The sequence below is a fragment of the Centroberyx gerrardi genome, chromosome 5 (assembly GCF_048128805.1).
Source record: "Centroberyx gerrardi isolate f3 chromosome 5, fCenGer3.hap1.cur.20231027, whole genome shotgun sequence".
Classification (NCBI taxonomy): Eukaryota; Metazoa; Chordata; class Actinopteri; order Beryciformes; family Berycidae; genus Centroberyx; species Centroberyx gerrardi.
Genome location: NC_136001.1, coordinates 5,876,969 through 5,896,980, shown reverse-complemented (window position 1 = coordinate 5,896,980; position 20,012 = coordinate 5,876,969). Strand labels below are relative to the sequence as shown.

The 20,012-nt window shown below is 44.2% G+C and overlaps 1 protein-coding gene across 2 annotated transcripts in view; it reads left to right on the top strand.

Moving 5' to 3' along the window:
- The window catches only part of plxnb1b (plexin b1b), a 67,874-nt gene that overhangs the window by 21,599 nt on the left and 26,263 nt on the right, over window positions 1-20,012 (top strand). For both annotated transcript variants that reach the window (XM_071902809.2, XM_078283478.1), the window contains exons 2-6: window positions 7,164-7,252; window positions 7,962-9,123; window positions 12,332-12,514; window positions 18,020-18,148; window positions 18,465-18,565. In XM_071902809.2, coding sequence (XP_071758910.2) covers window positions 7,972-9,123; window positions 12,332-12,514; window positions 18,020-18,148; window positions 18,465-18,565 — 1,565 coding nt within the window. In that variant the 5' untranslated portion in view covers window positions 7,164-7,252; window positions 7,962-7,971. The remainder of the gene's footprint in view (window positions 1-7,163; window positions 7,253-7,961; window positions 9,124-12,331; window positions 12,515-18,019; window positions 18,149-18,464; window positions 18,566-20,012) is intronic.

The window sequence follows — 20,012 nt, the reverse complement described above, 5'->3', positions numbered from 1 at the left end:
TCAGGGTAACTGCCGTCCTGCCCACCGGAGCTCCCGGTGAAACAGCAGAGCCATTCACTGGAATGAATGAACTCAAGTCTGCTCCGTTACTGAGTTATGGGGGCTCATGCGGTCAACATGGTATAGTGCCACCTACTGGAGGTGCATGAATGAATTTGCTTGCTTACTCTTTCTTTCTTTAGTGTAACATATTGATACGATAGTGGCACTGACAAACAGTTGGTGTCCGTCTCTCTTTATCCCTCGCTGTCTCTGAACTTTTCTCTCTCATCCCTCCTACCTAATCAGTCTCCTCAGAGCCCCTTCTAACTTTTATGGCTCACCTGTGATAACAGAGCTCCACCCCCGTCTAATGATTGCTTTGGTTTCCCTCACTGTCTACCTGGTCAAGTGTCCATTACCGCTGTCTGTGGGAATGGTTGGTCGGTGGTCTTTGAATTCTCACATCCCGTTGAACTGCTCAGACCCTTAAGCAGATAAATACAGTTGTTCGAGGAGCAGCTCTCAGTGTGTAAAGTCGGTAATGATAGTGTGTGTGTGTGTGTGTGTTGCTCTCCATGTCCCCACCCTACTATTGTGTGTCAGGATGAGCGTCCCGCTGGACGGCTGCCACCCGGAGTGACTGCCCTAAACAATGGAATTATACATTGGGATTCAATACACACACACGCACACACCACTCTATATTTTTCCTAACCGAGCGTGGTGAGGTGACCGATTACAGAAAGTCCAGCGGCTATACCACACATATATTCACACATACACACACACACACACATGCACGCATCATGTCATGTGCCTGCAACTATGGCCATTAGAAAATAGGCTGTAACATAGGCTTGTTTTTTTTTTATACTGATTGACAGCTTATTGACACACTCAATTTATACAGAGTAGGTTAACAGAGAAAAACAGCTTATTCAGAATTGGTTAACACATTAAAACATCTTATTCAGAATAGGTTAACAGATAAAAACGGCTTTTTCAGAATAGGTTTACAGATGAAAACAGTTTATTCAACATATAATTGACAGTATTTGACAATCTGAGTATGAGTACTTGGGAGCTGCATTGGCTCTGATCCCAACACTACAGATACCTCTATATCACTAATGTCTACCTTGCACAGTGTGGGAATGATATTGACCCACTAGCCCCAGTGCAGGTAAGATTATGCAACATAATGGACATGGCAACATAATAGCCCACTCACTGAATAGATGAAGCTGAGGTCTATGTAGGTATTTCTTCTTCGAGATGATGTCATGGCACGTCCCATCTGTGTGTCTCTGTGAGCAGTTGTGGTGTTACGGTTGTGTCAGGCTGTTCGGCTCTGGCGTGGCGGATAGAGACAGGTGGCTATCCAGCTCCAGCGCAGGAATGCTTTGTCTCCACGCCAAATCATTTCACAGTGGAAGAGTTAGAGCTGAGGTATGAGTTCGCTTCACGCATTATTGCTTCTCTGTTTGAGTGCATTCAAGAAGTTACTGCCCGCGCCAGTATAGGCATTTTCTAATGTGCGCGAGGCCAAATGCACCTGTCGGCATCTGAGTTATGATCCAGATAGACTCCTAAGACTTTTATAGCTTCCTCTCTGGCAGCTGTGGGTGTTTGTTTATGATGACTTAATAAATGAAAGCTACATGCTCTCATTTATGCCCCTTAACATCCGATTCTATATCAGACATGCCCCTTCATCATGTTGATTTATTGTACTTAATTTGTGGCTGACACCAGAACTGACCTCAGACCGGGAGGCAGAGGTCCTACATGCAGAGTAACACTGATTCATGGTGAGGAAAGAGGAAACGCATACACACGTTTCGATCAAAGCTATTGCGTGCCAACCCAAAAGAAGAGGCGTCAACCTTCGACCCAGATATCTGTCCTCCCTGGTAGCCCTGCTCAGCCTCCGTCACCCGAGGGTGATTTCTAAAGGGCCGTAAAGTTTAACAGCCATGGGAACTTCCTCCACCCGCCCGCCCAGTCCCTCTGCAGTGACGAGTGGCTCCGCCATGACCACTGAAACATGTCCAGAAAAGCCCGTCATCCTGTCACTGAGGGACTTCGCCCCTTAAAAGGACCTAATCATGGAAACTGAGGGACTTTCATGTCTTATTTTCTTGAAGGACTTTCCGGAAGAGAGCGCAGGGCGATAATATCCCTCCTCCTTCTTGTTCTCTCTCTCTCTCTCTCTCTCTCTCTCTCTCTCTCTCTCTCTCTCTCTCTCTCTCTCTCTCTCTCTCTCTCTCTCTCTCTCTCTCTCTCTCTCTCTCTCTCTCTCTCTCTCTCTCTCTCTCTCTCTCTCTCTGAAGTTCATCAGCCAAGGAGGAATGTGTTCCTTTTAGATGGGCGGCAATTGTTGGGGGTTTCTCTATAAATAACTTCTTGTCAGCTAGCCAGCCAGGCTGTCCAGCTAGAGCGCCAGAGGGCAGACTGATGCAGTGAGTCTATGAGTTTGGAATACACTAATAACATAACCCAACTGCAACTTGACACACAGATGTACAATAACTAACTAGGTTATGAAGGGTTTAATTCCAAAACACTACACAGCCATTTTGGGGCTAAAAAAAAATCAGTTTCTATCCTGTAAAACCAAACTATTTTGTAAAACAGAAAAAGACTGAAGGATTCATAACCCATGTGCTTAACTTTCATGCCAGCAATACATTTTCAGAGAAGAAATGTTTGGAGTGAAACTTGTATATGCATGAAAATATCTCACATTAATAAACATGACCAGTGTGCAGCCAGAGCGTCTCACGGAAGCAATGTTGATGGCATACAACAAGCTGAGCGATATGGCTGGCCCTGATGTTATGACCGGGCCTGTTATTAATAGTTCCTATGAAGCGCTACCGTCAGGGTGGGAGAAACCATAGCAGATGACAGCACAGTATAAAACCGGTGTGCACCACCCGTCTCCAGTTTTCAATGTCTTGGAAGAAGAGTCGTGAGCAAGCCAAGATAAGGAAGATGATTTTGCTCGGGTTTTTATGGGACACTATTAAAGTAATGTGTTACTAACCTGGAGAAGCTGGCAGGCGCGACTAGCAATTATGTGTTACACTCAGCAGCACAACTTGGCTGTGAGGGAGCGGAAACGTTGCATGTTTCACTGATAAAGAGGAGCGTTTGGCTAAGTTGTGGCACACGGATGCGTTTGAATGAAACCAGATTGCATGAGCTGGTAGATCTGGATTGCGAAAGTTAATATCCTGACTGTGTGTCATTCTTTCCTCGGTAGTCGGTATTCATTTCTGTTGAATCCTATGAGTTGTCAACTTGTCCAACCTGAAGTTTGGCTGAATACATGCGGCACTTTTGATATTTGACCTGAGAGACCAGTAGAGATTAGTGCACATTGCTTAGTCCTATCCAAAGTCCGTCCTAAGCTTCTGACCTGCCGTGTTACGATTTCTCTCTCCCCATTGGATGCTTTGCTTATCCAAAGGACAATGGTGAACATTTGCAGCGACCCTGGGTCCCTATTGGCCGTCTTTACGAGATAGCCCTAATGGTTTACACAGCTCGTATATCACAGCAGTAACAGTTGCACTGTGGATAAGCAGGCAGGAGGATGTTGACGGCCAGTGTTTGTGTAATTGAACACCGCAGGCTCTCAGAGCCACTAAAGCATCCTTTGTAAACACTGTTTGTTGATGTTAAGGCAATGACTGATTGCAGATGGCTGCATTCACTCGTGGCCTTGATAAATTCTGTTCTCCTGTGTGTGTGGGTGTGTGGGTGGGTGTTGGCGTTATGGAGTGTTTATTTGTTTGAAGTGCACATAGGAGGACTTCTCATTATAGGCCTGTGTGTGTGTGCTTGTGCTCACAGTCATGTCACTAATTAGAAACTTACTTTATTCTCCTCTCCCACATTCTGTGAATGAGTGGGTGTTGAATGGGGCATTATGGGTAGGCACTGTAATTAATGGCTACCTCACCCTCTTCTTCCTCGTTCTCCTCTCTCTCTTTCTTTCTCTCTCTCTCTCTCTCTTTTTCTCTCTCTCTTTCTCTTTCTTTCTTTCATTCTCTCTCTCTGTCTCCCCCCCACCAGTTTCTGGCTTATTATCATTAGTCGCATTCCATCAGTTCTCATGGAGCACTGAGGCTTGCAGGCACTTGTTTGTGGCGATTTCCCTCGCTGTTTTCCCTCTCTAGCTCACTCCCTTTCCCCCCTTTCACCATTGTCTTCCTATACCCCCATTTCTGTCTGCTTATGTCACTCTGCCAGCTTTACACTTCAAATATCTCCCTTATCCTCTGGCCCCCTCCCTGTCGTTCTCTTTCTCTGTCTCTCCCAGAATGTAGGGTAGCTGAATTGGAAATGAGCGAAAGGGTTGACTCAATGAAGCAGATGATGGCTCAATTGAATGTGCTTCTCAGGAATGCTCCGTTGTGTTGTCGAGTCTGTTGGCTCGGGCCCAGTCCATTTGTAGCGGGATGAGGTCGGTGGCCTATAGGGAGTCTACCCTGCGGGTCCTGTCCATCTGCTATAGGCACCATGACTACCTGTCATCTGAAGAATAAATGAGGATGAAGTTAAGCTATGAATTTTTAGTTAATCTCCCCCTGGTATTCAATGAATACAGTCGCTCAAATTCCTGGGGACTACCATCTGCAACACCCTCCTAAAACATCTAAATGGCAGGCGTCATCAAATAATTGCACCGAGACGCCGAAAATGTGGCTCTCAGTGCGTTTCGTTGGTAGTGAGAACATAAACGACCTCAAAACGCGAAGTTTGCGTTGTTGACGATGATAGCCAGCAGTTACTCATGCTTGGAAAGTCCAGCATAGCAAAATGAACTGAGGGCAAACCGTAGTCCGGACTGATGCTATTTCTTCATGTCTTCTTAACTGGTATGAACACCAGAGAAGGTTAATTACAGCAAAGAGAGCTGAGCTAGGTAAAGTTACAGAAACGGGAATGGGATTTGTGTGGACTCTTAAATTATCTGTCCTTGAATGTATACCTGTAGAGTGTTTATACCTGTTGTCATAGACTAGCTATGTGTTGTCTGATTCTCATTCTTACATGACTTATAGGTATGTGTACTATACAGTCTTAGGCCATTAGCCTTTATTTTGGCTAATTGACCTGTATATGCTGTTTGAATACTTGGATCTTACCATAGGAAATGCGTTAACCTCCCATTATTTCTACAGACAGTGCTGGAAAAAGGTGGAGTCGATTACTTAAAAGTGATGGAACATTACATTCATATAAACCAATTAGAAGCACACATTTCCTCCCTTCTCCTCCTATCAAACTGATACCTTAGGCTCGCTAAAGTGACGGGAAAAAAACGACTTCCAACCGGAGGCAAAATGTGATTTTCAAAGTGAGGGAATTGAATCAGTCCATTCTCTTGTTCTCATGTGTCTCAAACTCTGAATGAAGTTGAGCCTGATTGGATTATTCACTGCAGGAAAGGGACACCTCTGCCAAATGAAATTGGCAAGAGCGAGGGCGGCCCAGTTTACTGTAGATTTTGATGTTTTTTTTTATTTGTAGATTTCAGTGAATAGCAAATGAAGATAGATGAAGAACTGCCCGACCTGTTGCTCTTAGATGAGGAGCGTGACGGCCTGCAAATTTTCCAAAGTTATGGGAGACGACAACTGCAGAGCTCGCCCCATCCCCAAATCCAGCGCTGCGACCCACGGCGGGGTATTATACATGCAGCTTCCAGAAACCATTGGCCTGGGGAGGAAACAGGAGAAGCTGCTCCGGTGTTTCTCTGAGTTAACATGCCAGTCATTTCTAGCTCTGCTCCATTAGGCTCCGGACCGGGGCCTTCTCAGGATTATCTGGACAGGGTTATAAAGCGCCTTTACACCAGAGTCGTGACACGCTGACTAACATGGTTCATAGCTGAACATAACTCCTAGTAATGGAAACTTGTTCCCCTCAAAGGTCAAAGGACAAAGTCTGTCTTTTGGTTTAGATTTGATGTTTTCAACATTGGAGTAATGTTCCGTCACTGAAGCATCAATCAGCCCTACTTAGCCTTTGGGCCTGGCTACCCTGTACAGGAGCTGAAATTAGTTCTACATGAACATGCAATCAAGTAGACAAAAAATATTTTTTTTTAAGGAAGTGGCTAATGAGGGGGTTCAGATGTAATTTATGTCAGGTTGAAATGATACAGATAACGATAATTATTATTATGCTCCAGTAAATGTTTTTTTTTCCCCTCTTGCTTTTCATGTTTGGCCTCTTGCCAGGCCTTTACCCTCATTCCCACATAGATTGCCACCAACAAAGCGAGCTCTCTAAATGCTCCCAGTGTGGCAGGGAAAGAGGTGTGTGTGTGTGTGTGTGTGTGTACACTTGTGGCTAGGATTGGTCTGTTGAACGGGGTGAATAGTGTCTTTTTCAGTCTGTCTCCGTCTTTCTTTCCCAACCTCCCCCCGCATAGACCCACTGGAGACCCGCCTGAACTGGTAGGAGATAATCCTACTTCCGTGCCAACCAATGATGAAGAGAATGATTGGTCGGGTCGGGAGGGGAGGTAGAGAATAAGTCGGGAGGGGAGGTAGAGAGAAAGAAGAGGGAGAATGAGGGAGATAATGTGGGGGGGGGGAGAAGAGAGGAGGTATGGAGAGAAAGGAGAAGGGAGTGTAATTTAATAGTAATAGCTAGAGGAGGTATACAGTACTTTGCAAAATAAAACAGATTCAGGCAACTGAACAAGAGGAATCCCCCCCACTTTACTCACTCATGCCATCCTCTTTTACCTCACAGCAACTTGTGAATCTGCCTTGGACTCTGAAAGTGTTTTGTACCTTGTATCCTAGCAATGACGAAGGATTGTGTACTGGGGCAGAGTGTGTGTGGTACTGAAAGCCCTCTTAGACTGACACTACTTGACTTGGCTTCTGCTAAGGGCTTCCCTATCCACAGAAATGGATGTAACCGGCCAAAAACAGGTCTGACAGGAATTTCAATGGGAATGAGCTTCCCATGGCTTTCAGTGGACTGCAATGATGTCAAAAAGATACAAGGTGCCTGTCTTTACAGCAAAGACACAGCCTTGTGGTTGATCTGTGTGTGTTTTGGGGTGAGATTTTCATCTCTGCGCTTGGTACCCTAACTCATACTTGGTGTCTAAGTTTACTGACATGTCATCTCTTCTCTTTGTGTCACAGGTTGTGTCCAGAAGGATGTGTTTTTAAACCCGAGCTGCTGGGAGGTCAAGAGGTGACATGCCTCTGTAACACACCACTGGAAACAAATGGTGAGCCGATGTCAGGTGTCAGATAATACTTTATTATGCTCAAGGAGTTCTTCTCAGATTGTTTAAACAATTGAATACCGCTTAGTGTAGTCATAGATTCTAATAATAGAAACAGGGTTTAGGGTTTCTTACCTAACCTCGATAGTTTTATGTGTTAACCATACATGGTTAATTCCTAGAGGGGACACAGACTTTTGTAGCAACATCAGGTGGTAAAGGTCAAAGGTGAAGGTTTGCACCCTCTTTTAGGACTGCTCAGCAGTAGTACAACAGGATTGTACGGGATCATTTTTCTTGGCCTATATACTATTAGTGAAAGAGTATACAGTTCTTCTAGTGCAGTGTTTCTCAAAGTGTGGCCCAGGGGTCCTTGAGGGGGTTCCAGAGGGTCCACAGCAAAATGAGGCATAGTTTAATTTCGCTCATTTAATTCACTTGAACTTATCCCAATTAGGGAATGTATAAGAATGACTATTGTAATCACACAGTACACTCTCACCACTATAATGTAGACAGTTCTACAATTCAGTGCTAAATCAACAACAAAAATCTTCCCATATGGGTCCCTGGGACTAAATTTTATGAAATGGGGGTCCTAGGTCTATTGTATGTCTACCTGGGGATCTGTGACATGAAAACATTTGAGAAGCCCTGTTCTAGTAAATATAGATATCCTTTGTAAAACCCTGTCCTGTCATCTGTCCCTCAGATCTGTTGCCATGCCTCCGGGGACGGTGCGTCGTGTTTCAGTGTCGGCAGTCCGAACCCTGCTGTCTCTGCTGCTGCTAGCTGTCAACTGGCCTTTCACCTCTTTGCCCTGTGGTGTCCTCGGGTTCTCCCCCTCCAGCCCGTATCCCACCTTCACCCGGAATGACACCCTATTTGAACACTTGGCCCTCCATCCAGACCCGGGTGTGGGCCGGGTGTACGTCGGGGCCCGAGATCGCCTATTCCAACTGGACCGTTTCCTCCAACCTGAACTCCAGGACGACACCGGTCCGGTCACAGACAGCCGGGAGTGCTTGCCCCCGGTAACCGAGAGCAACTGCCCTCAGGCTAGGGTCACCAGCAATCACAACAAGCTCCTATTGGTGGACCCTTACTCCATGGAACTTATTACCTGTGGTAGCGTCAACCAAGGGATTTGCCAGAAACGTAGTCTGGATTCTGTGGTTAAGGTGCTTTTCTCCACCGAGAGGCCGGTGGACACTCAGTACGTGGCAGCTAACCACCCCAACGTAAGCACCGTGGGACTTGTGGTCCGCTCTCGTCCCGACAGGCAGCCGGTGCTGTTCGTGGGGCGGGGTTACACCAGCAGCCACCCACCCATCTCCACGCGAAACCTCGCCCAGGAGCCGGTCTTCTCCTACGAGGAGACCGCCAAGTTGGCCGTGGCTGGCCGCCTCTCAGAATACGACCATCATTTTGTGGCTTCTTTCGCCCACCGCCAGCACGTCTACTTCCTCTTCTACCGGCGGGACCTAAAGTCGCAGTCGCGCGAGTACCGCACCTACGTCTCTCGTGTATGTTTGGACGACCAGGCCTACTACTCTTATGTGGAGGTGCCCTTGACCTGCCGCTCCAGCGCGGGTAAAATCTACAGCCTCCTCCAAGCTGTCCGACTCGGGCTCCCCAAGGACGGAGTCGTGACTGAAGGCCCGGAGATTCTTCTGGCCGTCTTCTCCACTCGTTCAACTTCATCAACTCGCCCCAGTGAGGACTCAGCCCTCTGCATGTTCAACCTCGTAGATCTGGACCGCAGGATCAACTCCACCAGAGACCTGTGCTACACACAGATGGGTAAAGAAGCAGGGGGAGAAGCGGCCTACATTGAGTACGAAGTCAAATCCAACTGTGCCAACCTGCCAGCGGTGAGTGAAATAGATTGGGTCTGCTTGGTTCTATGGTTACTTGTTGTCAAGCCTTCTACAGTTATCAGCTAGTTTTCTCAATTCAGGTTGAGCTCTCTGAGACACATATGGGGACTTAGGAAAAGCAAACAAACATTCAATTCAACAACATCGTGCGTCAGAATGTCAATTTTTGAATTAATTTATTCAACAGAACATTTTTCAATTCAGTGGTTCAATATGAGCATGGCAAATTCAAATTGGAAAAAAAAATCATGCAATTCAAATGCAATCTCTTCTGGCGCTAATCTCTTTCCATAGTTGGGTTTGTGAATCGCAGGTCAGTAGTTTGAGTTCCCAGAATGGTTATGAAAATCTTGAGTGGGGGAAAGTGAAGGTGAATGGGCCATCCTCCCCCCTCCCTTAATAACTAGCATTGAGATATCCTTGAGCAAGACACTTAACCCACAATTACTCCGGTGGAGCTGCTCAGTGGTCAACAGACTGTACAAGACAGCAGTTTTACTGGTCCACTCCCATGTATGAGTGTGTGTAATTGTGTGGCTGTGAAGCATGTTTAGCAGACCTTCCGGCAAAAATAAAGGTAAAAAACTGTGCCATTGTATTGAAGAAAGTACATTTTCTTTCCCTGCATGAAAAATTCAGCATAGACTGAGGGCAGAGAAGAACAGAGTGAAACAGTCACTAAATAACTCAATATACTTATTGACATTCTCCTCCTTGGTTTCATTGTTCTGTTTACAAAAGAACACGCCGTCCTGTTTTATTTATTTTTTTATTTATTTATTTATTTTTTTCAACATAAGTGATTTTTTTCTGGGTTGCCTGTATCAAGTAAAAGCTTTCATTGCTGGTGCCATGCATCTGAAGCTTTCCAGGGCCACCCGCTTCCAGCAAAGTGACCTCTGTATCAGAGAGGGAATGAAATTTAATTTGACAATTTTGTAACAGACAAATGTAATCCTCTAGTGGAGGGATTGAATTAGATTGGCCCTCTCGTAACACCACCGTAGCTTTGGAAATCTCAGTTTTGTGTGTGTGTGTTTGTGTGTATATGTACTGATTTAATCTGATTTAAATTCATCTAAATGCATATACATCTTCATGGTTTTGTGTGCATGTTTGTGTCGCCCTTTACATCATTGTGCGTACTGGTGTGTGCTTCTCAGCTAGTTTGGCATGCAGTGCAGTGACCCACAGTGCATTTACTGATCCATCCTCGATCATCACGGCCTCATGTTGAGAGGACGTAGAACAAGCGCTGACCCTTGAACCCGGGCTGCTGTGCTCAACAGATTGGCTCTGGGGGGAAAAGCTAGTGTGGGTAGCGTAATTTAATAGGATCGCTGGTCAGGGAGGGATCGATCGGCGGCATTAGATGTACTTAGCAGGAGGGGGCAACGTTTAACGAGGCCTGACAAGGACGGATAAAGTCACGACAGCCAACGATGAGGCTGGGAAGAAGAGAGAGAGAGAGAGGGAGAGAGAGAATAAGAGATTAAGGGATAGAGATGCATAGTGGTGCAACAGAATGAAGAGCAAAGAGGAAGAAAAGGAGAGGGGCAAGACGAGTGGGGTAGGAAGTGGAAGGGATTGAGATATGAATGCAAGATTTAGAAAGTAAAAGTGACTAAAGGGACATCAAAGCAAACTATATAGAACAGATGGTATAATGTTGTAGTGAATGGCACGAGAGGAACAATGATTAGGGAGCTGGAGCTGAAAAGAGATTTGCAGTGTGATTAAGATCCCTGTACCAAAACAACACCCAAAGCAGCCCTCATCCCTCTGGAGCCTCTGCCAGGACGGTCCATCTGCCCCAGCACCAGATAGAATGATGGCATCTCACGCGAGGGTGAAGTTGTTGTGAACATGCTTAAGTATTGATGATCAGGATTCAGGACTCCAGCCAAAATGCAACTTTGCATGTGGCATGGCTATAGCAATTTCTTCTCATTATCTAACAACCTCATGGTTATTACTGCCATCAGTCTTTATAGCCAGATATCCAGATGATTGCAGTCCAGTGATTGCATGCTCGTAAACATGTGTGTCATCAGCCAATGTAAATACAGGCTAATCTCACTGGCTAGTGATACACTAGCCTTTAGGCTTCCAGGCCGTGCTCCTAGACTGGATGTCAACCCTACCATTAACTTAGTATTTCAGTAGTCAAAAGTTTGGGGTTATTCTCAGCACGCATTATCCCTGCTTAGTTTGTTCTAATGGATGGGTTCCCATGTTGTGGACAAAGCAGGCCATAGTAACTATCCTTCACTCCCCGTGATTTAACTTGATCAATAGCCCAGTGAGGCCAGTATATAGCTGCTGTCATTTTAGTTTGGTCACTATTTAGCCAAGTCATCACAACTAAGCTTTGCGTCGGCTAATTTTAGTGTGGTGGCGGCAATGGCAAGACATGTAAGCAGTACTCAGGTTGTATGCATGTTAGGTAGTGATGTAGTTCAGTTGTACTGCCATCCCAGCGGTATCTATTTTAAAGAGCTGGCCAAATAAGGAGTCCATTCATAACAAGCCAGCCAACTACATTAAATCCCTCAAAACAAGTAGCCATCAACAGTCAGAGCTCTCATGTTCATTGCCTCCACTTCCTATTGTTATGATTACCAGTGATGAGGCAATGACCTTGCTTTCAAATGTTCTCGTGGAAAAATAAATCGTGCGGAACAAAAAAACAACAACCCCACTGCCAGAGCAAAGAGTGTTTGTTGCCAAACTGCGAAAGCAAAAACAAATTCTCTGTAAGCTTTAAAGCACCGAGAGCAGAGGTTGCTGGATTCTTGCAATAGTTTCCCCCTCACCTCCAACCCCCTCCACAGTAAATCTTGCTGGGATTTTACAGACCACAATAGGAATACTGCAATTGTATTTTTGGTGCCTGTCTTACTTGCTGAGCAATCGATAATGACAATTCATTTATCAGGCAGTACAAAGCAGGCAGCATAGTTTTCATTTCACCTGTCATTTAGCGTGTGCAGCTGAGCTTCTGTTGTGGATTTTGTGCAGAAGTAATTGATTGGTCGATTGCAAGCTATATAAACTCTGCTGTTTGTTATAGGGAGAGGTTGTTATATTTTACCTTGATGCTACACATTTGTTTTGTCAAGCTGCATCTTCACGTTGTCCTGAACACTACATGTTGCGTGGCTGTACCCTGATTTTCCATCTTCTCCCTCCCCGCTACTAGAATACCTTGGACGCCTACCCCTGCGGGTCGGACCACACCCCGAGCCCGATGGCCAGCCGGACGGCCGTGGAAGCCGAGACCATATTGGACAGCCCGTCCGCCCGTCTCACCGCTGTGGCCGTCAGCGTGAGAGCGGGACATACCATCGCCTTCCTGGGGGACTCCAAGGGGAACCTGCACAAGGTAATGGGCCATCGCAGATCAGGGCATCCTTCAACAGGGTGTCAGTCTGGCTTTGCGTTCTGGTGTATTTCAGTACGGCATTTTCTGAGCGTTCAAGAACACACACATACAAAAACACTAACATGGCGCAGTTTGTGTTTGGTAAGTGTGATGCTATGCAGAGATTGTGTTCATGCTGCAGGGAAGTTTGACAGAATAGTCAGACATACTTGACAACTTGCGTCATCATTTTCATATGCAGACCCTATTCGTGTAACATGAAGTATGCCTTGAATATTTCTCACATAACTGTAATCCCATTACCTGCACAGCCATGGCAGCCAACCAGACAAACAGACATTCAATTCAACTCTTTCTCAGTACACCTCCAGACCCCAGCAGCCCTCTATTCCCACGCCAACAAGTGGAGGACTGAAATAGCCTCACTGTGTAGTAGGAGGCAGGCTGAACTCCGGAGAGTTGCTCCTGGTAGCTAATGGCATCTATAGCTGTTTCTATCTAACTGTTACAGGAATACACCAGGTTTTTGGGAGATTTTCCAGTTGGTCAACTTACCTGTTAAGTGATGAGAACACAGACACCAAAATTACGCTGTCCAAAGATGAAAACAAAAAATTGCACTTGGCAATACTCTAATATACCATCTAATGGTCAATGGTCATACATCATAATTTGCAAAAAACTGCTTGGATGGAAACCCAGCTTATCTCAAATAAGCTTGGGGTGAGTTTGCTTTTCTCTGGATTGACCAGATAACAGTTACAGAGCTTTACAGTTTGTGTGTTTATCAGTACACAGAGTGAACTCGTCTGTTTTTCTCTCCTCTTTTCGTTGGCCCTTCTTTACAGTCTCACTGTGTTATTGTCCAATCCGGGTTTATTTTTTTTGTCGGTCTTTTCTAAGACGTCGGCAGGGTATTCCTTTGCTGTGGTCTGTCAGAGCCACAATAGGGGAGAGGAAGTGGTAGGATGTAACCTCTCGGTAGAAAATAGAGTGTGTAAGCAAGTACTGGCACTGCTGTTTCCCACTCGCTATATGGGGTTATTCCTGCCTCCACTGGGTGCCACTTAACCAGAAACACATTGCAGGGTCCATCCCATTCAGTCACAGTGAACAGCCCTTCAAAGCATTAGGCTGTGTACAGTGTCCCAACATATCGCTTGAGTCATCCGAGGCCCTGTGTGAAACGGCGATGTGCCGAACGGCCCGTCAGTTTGATTTCCGAGGTGCCGCGGATGGGTGCAGGGGTCACGGTGGGGTCACTTGTAGCAGTGTCCCTCTGGGTTCAGACAGGGGTCGGAGTAAAGCCCGGTCAGAGAGGAGACACAAGGAATGTGCTGTTGTTATGGACAGAAAATGGGAGAAAGGCAAAGGAGATGGAAGGCAGAAGTAAGAAAAGAGGAGCTGACAAAGGAGGATCTGTCACTGCACACATCTGCTTTAATATAAACATGTCAGCTGACCACGTTTGGCAATTGGGAAGCACAAAAGCATTCCAGGACACACATGGGCATGACAAGGTGTTGGGCTTGTTACTCAAAAAAAGTAGTATATTATTCGTTACTCATTTCAAATGTAAAATGACTTCTTGTTACGTAGATTTTTCTGTTACAGCACCCAAATTGGTGTTGCATACATCCAATACATCCACCCAGAGAAAGACAACTTTTCTACCATTTCTCATCGAAGCCACAGATACAGGCCAATGTGTATTCACCAAAACATAAAAATATGGAAGATAGATGCAGAGCCTTATCTATCCTACTCAGCCAGAAAGTGAATAGAGCAATAAACTTGCAGCGAAGCCTCTTGATATTGGGTGTTCGTGGCTCGTAAGCACGCTTGCAAACAGTTGGCTCTTTGTGTCCTTTTTTTTTTTCTCAATGGTTGCTTGTGGTTGAGGCCCCTGCACAAGCAGAATTAGCACAATGACACCCATTAACAGTATTTTTACACAGTTACGTACCACAGAGCCAGCTAAACCTCCTGCCGTACATCATCATGCCCAGCTAACGGAGCTCCGTGCTTCGGCTCTTTGTTGTGCACAGTCATCGCTGACTGGTAAACACATGCAATTCCTAACAGAGGGTCTCATTCATAATTATGGAAACTCATTAGTCATAACACCAGACAGTGTCAGTGTCGATGTCACTGTCTCATTAATAGTCACATTATCAGTCTCTGTCCTTTTGACTGGAACCTTCAACAAAAGACATTTCAATTCAGACTCTAATTACACCCTTAACCGTTGCGTTAATATAGTCGATGCTTGTGTCCTTGTGTGTCCTTTCCCAAGAAAGTGAACAACCTTCTCAAGATAGCAAGAAAACCGATCTTTACAGGGCTTGACGTTGCACGTTAAATTAAGACGCACAGCATTTTCTCAGCTGATTCAACCGGCTCTGTGCTATAGACTAAAGTGCTGTTTTGACATGATGCGCCGTTCTCGCACTGAATCTTGGGGCTTCTCCTCATTGGCTAAAGTCACGATCTGATGCATCCTCGGTATGCAAGTAAACTTACAGGGATCTCTATCTGTCCTCTAACTTGGTGTTCTTTAGTTTTGGGATCATACTCTGGCTGTTATAGATATTACGTAAAACACGTCATGTAGGACACAAGAACACAGATAGAGAAAGACCCAAAACTTTTTGGATACTAAGCTGCATAACTGACATTTTTGGCTAACTTGTGGTGTAACAAGGTTTTCTTTGACCAAACCACAGTGTGTTTAAAGTTGAGGTTTTGTTACATATACAGTACAATGACGTCAACTTACTGCTTGTCTTGGCTACTTGTGTCAAGTTTTGATTGTGACATGTAGACCTACTCCTAGTATTGCTGACTCCACGTCATTGGCAAGATAGCGCAGAGAAACATGGCTTAGCATGACTGGTTAAATGTAACTACTAGGAATAACAAGCGGAATAAATCAAATCACGCTGTTATTTCAAGACATTGGAGCCGGTGCGGTTTCAGGGGGAGTGTGATTCCTGAAACGTCATCAGTCGTATAAGACGCTGCATAAAGATACACTGTTGACTGGTTTGGCTTCCATTTCTAAATGTTTGTTTTGTTGAGGTCAGCTGGGTGCGTCATGTTGGAAGAAAGGGGATGTTTGTGTGGCAAGCATGCAATGGTTGTTATTCAGTCTTTGCTGCTTTCACTATCTCCCTCTATCTTTCCATTTCCCAGCCCTCCTGCCAAGTCCGTGTTTGTGTTTGTGTATTTTTTGCTCTCGGCATAGACAAATATCCATGTATGTACTTCTTGTACTCGCGTTGATTTTTTCCCCAAAAACTGGGCAGGGATTTTCCTTGGTGCTGACACAGAAGAAGCTCCTGATCAGCTGCATCTCCCATCCCAGAGTATTCCCCCCTCCTCCGTTACTTCTTTGAAGAGGGGAATGTCATTTAGCCGCTTGTCTCTTTTTTCTCCATCTGTTCTGTAGCGATAGTGGCTCAGTGTGGGCTAGACGTACAGTTATTAAAGCCTGGACAGTCGGCCTTTGAGGAGCCGAGGGATCAAAGAGCGTCGGACTGTATAGCCAACCTCAAATCCTCCCGATGCCAGTAGGATCGGATTAGCTCGGCATCGCAGAGACGTCTTGGCCCGTATCTCCATTCATCAAACCCTCCAATATGTGTCATGTGTCTGCTGCTGCCTACGCACACACATATATACACACACACGCCCACACTGTTCTCTTATTGCCTCAATTTTACATGGACTAACACTCAGTGACGTAGTAGTAAATTAAAAGGTATATAAGCTACCTCCACTTGGTCATCATCACAACCCTCAGCACAAACAAAAATCAATTGCAGTATTTTTTCAGAAAAGCATTATTATATGCAGTTTGATGCAATTTACTATGACGTACACTATGAATTTATTTAAAAGACATTTTAGAGATTGACCCGTTGGCCAACTTTGCTGTGATAAGAACATAGACGCCAAAAGGTGAAAACGGTGTGCTCAACTCCCAGAAACAATTCACTCTGTGCCTGGTTCAAAACATCATGACTTGTACAGAAAAAACAGCACTTTCATTGACTAATGTTTAACAAATTATTTGTGCAGTGTGTCAACGTATATTTTGCTGATGGCTTTATAGCTGAAACATCCATTGACAAGCTGCCCAAATAAAGTGAGGGTGGTGGGTGATGGAAGACTGTACAGATAAAAATCACCTGAAATAGTTCCACATATAAACCTGGCTACATCAATTATATTGACTTAATGATATTTCATTTTCAAAATATATGACTCTACAGGCCATATAATAAACAACATAGTGTATGCTAAAGTGTTATCATGGAGCTACTATCACTCAACGCAGTGTATGCTAAAGTGTTAGCACGGAGCCTACTACCACTCAACATGGTGTATGCTAAAGTGTTAGCATGGAGCTACTATCACTCAACATAGTGTACGCTAAAGTGTTAGCATGGAGCACTGGAGCTAATGATCTACTGGGGATACATGGATTATTTTGGAGTCTGCGTTCTCATCGCTTAACATTGCTTACTTCCTTTAAAGATTTATATCAAGTTAAAACAGTGGGTCAACTCTGTTCCTGCAAATAAAAAGGCGGGTAAGCTGAGTTTAGGTGGGTTCACCCTCTACTGCATCCCTGCCAACACTAATACACACCACCTATTCCTCCCTCTTACATTAGTGTAAGCCAAAAATTGCAGGTCAGCTAAGGGAATCCACATTTCCACCTGGCCCATGCTGGATTTTCCCATTAGGATGATTGCTGTCTTTGTTCCAGCAGAGCTAGCCGTGACAGTAGAATAGCACACTTATGGCATTAGAGGGAGTGAACCTGCTGTTTGGGCTCCTGTAAATAACATAAAAAAGGCTGCTGTGGAACAGTCGGTTAAGCTGCCCTCTCACATTAACCCACATTGCAGCAGCCCGTGAACACCCATCACAACAGGAGGCCAGGCTGTATATCGAGGCTTTGTAAAGTTGTCTGGTTGTTTACTGCCACCGACTATCTGGATTTGGCTCTTGATGCTATGAAACCTCTATTTCCTCAGCCACCTGCCATAGAGAATTTGTAATCTGGATGTGTTTTTTTCCTTGTTACTTGTTTTTTTATGTGGTTGTATAACAATAATTGAACAGCTGTGTTGGGGATCGCATATTTCATATAACATATAGCAACATTTTTATATTCTTATGTCACTGCGTTTCCACTTCCTTTATTGATGTTGTTCCTTGAGCTCTGTAGACCAACAATTTCTTCCGTTTTTGCTCAAATTAAGCTTCTTATATTCTTATTATATGTGAGTATACCCATTGTCATGCCATGAGAACGTTATTAAATTTGCCAAAATGAAAAAGAATGAAGCTCTCTCTTGTTTATGTTGTCACGTTGAGACCTTTTAAAGAGACCCACATTCTCCGTTGCAGATTTGTGTGTGTTTGACTGTGTTCAGCAGTCCGACATACTGCTAAATGATAATTAGTGTGTGTCTATGTGTGTTTCCTCAGGTGTTCCTGGGTCCTAACGGCGAGGTGGAGGAGTACTCTGTGATCTCCATTCAGCGGAACACGGCCGTCAGCTCGGACCTCATTCTGGACCAGAACGAGGAGCATCTCTTCATCATGACCTCCACCATGGTACTGACACACAACTGACCAGCTGATTTGTATCATTTGGTCAATATTATACGGCTTAATGTGTTTTTGGCCCACACATACCAAAGTCTTGTTTTCTAGTAATGACGGTGAACATTTAGACTCTCTTGATGCTGTCCCCAATTCTCTCCCTTCTAGTAAGGCAGCCTGTAGGTGGGATTAATCTAATGACCATATTTTCATTTTGTATTGTTCCATTGGGAAAACTGGGCCACCTATTCTTTTTAATCAGATTTTCTAAGAGCTTAGTGTGAATGGTGCACACGGCTGAATATCCTTGCGCTGTTCCCGCTTCTAGCTGCAGAAGAGGCCGGTGGCCGAATGCCAACAGCACCCAGACTGTCACTCCTGCCTGCTGGCCCACGACCCCTACTGTGGCTGGTGTGTCCTGGAGGGAAGGTGAGATTACCACTACCAGTAAACACTCTGTAAATGCTGTGAAAAGTTACTGCATTACTTTAAAAAACAACAGAAATTCTAGGCCTATATAGGATCTTTCCCATGCGATGCAGAAAGCATGAGAGGAGAGAGAATTAAATAACATACAAGAAGGGCCACTATATTGTTGTTTTTGGCACTAGTGTTAATTGTAGTGTTGTTGTTTTTATGTAGCATTTACAACATTTTTACAACAGTTTCAAACATGGAACAAAGTGATACTGTTCAAGTTAGAAGGTACATGTTTGTGTGTTGTGTTGATAAGTGCTCATGTAGTGCCTCTTGTCCAACTGGAAACAGATGTTGTATAGCCTAATATGTGACATTGCACATGTTTTTACAGACTATGTTAAGCGTTTTAAAAATAAGATTCTGAAATTCATGTCTGAAAATGTCCGTCCACATTACTCAACTACTACTCAACACAACTAGCCTAACAAAGAAACAATAATACTGTAGCTGGATGAATGTTAACTAAACTACTATCATGGATGCATTTGAGTATTTAATGTTACAGTTAATGTTTCCTCCTCATGCTTGAGTAGGTTTGATGCAGATTGGTTTTACTATTGGCCAGTTTCTGATGCAATGCATATGGAGAGCCTACAAACTTTGTTCTCTCATGGATGTGATTTTAAAATGTAGTCAAGTGCAATGCTTAAGTCAAAACCTACTTAAGTAAAACTCATAATTTCTGACTTTTCATTTAATTTCTGAAAAAAAACCCACCTTCACACACTAAGGGAGGCCTAGAGCTGAGATGTTCTTTTTCCTCCACTGCGCTATCTTGAATCAAAGATGTTAGAGCTAATTTAGTCTACAGTGTTTTAGTGCAAACCACTGCTACAAGTCTCAAATGACTTCAAAAAATACTCAGAAAAGTACAAGTACACAAATAAAGTTACTGAATTACAGTGAACGTAACTTCCACCTTTGAGTAACAGTTACTGTAAACTCAACACCATAGCTCCAGTGCAAATCCCATCAATAATTTGACAACCCAGTTTCATCACAGGGATCATTAAAGTTTCATCTAATGTAATAGAATCTAATCTTGCCTAATCTATTATTAAAAAAAAAAGTTTGGACAAATGTGAAACTACAAATAAATAAACCAGAAAGAGCTACGTTATGCACAGTTTGAAAAGTTGTTGATGAAAAAAGTCTAACATTGATAGATGGCTGCTCTTTCTTTCCCTGACTCTTTTCTATTATACAGGAACTAGTTTACTGTATTAGTGACAGTGTATTGGTATTGGTTGCTTGTAACGTTAGCGATCCAAGAACTTAAACTTATTCTACTGTTGCATTCATTGGAAATTTGCTCCACATAAAACTCTCAGCCAAATCCATAAAATGTAAAATATAGTGTAAATGTTAGTCAGGTTTCTGTTGTGTTACATGATTT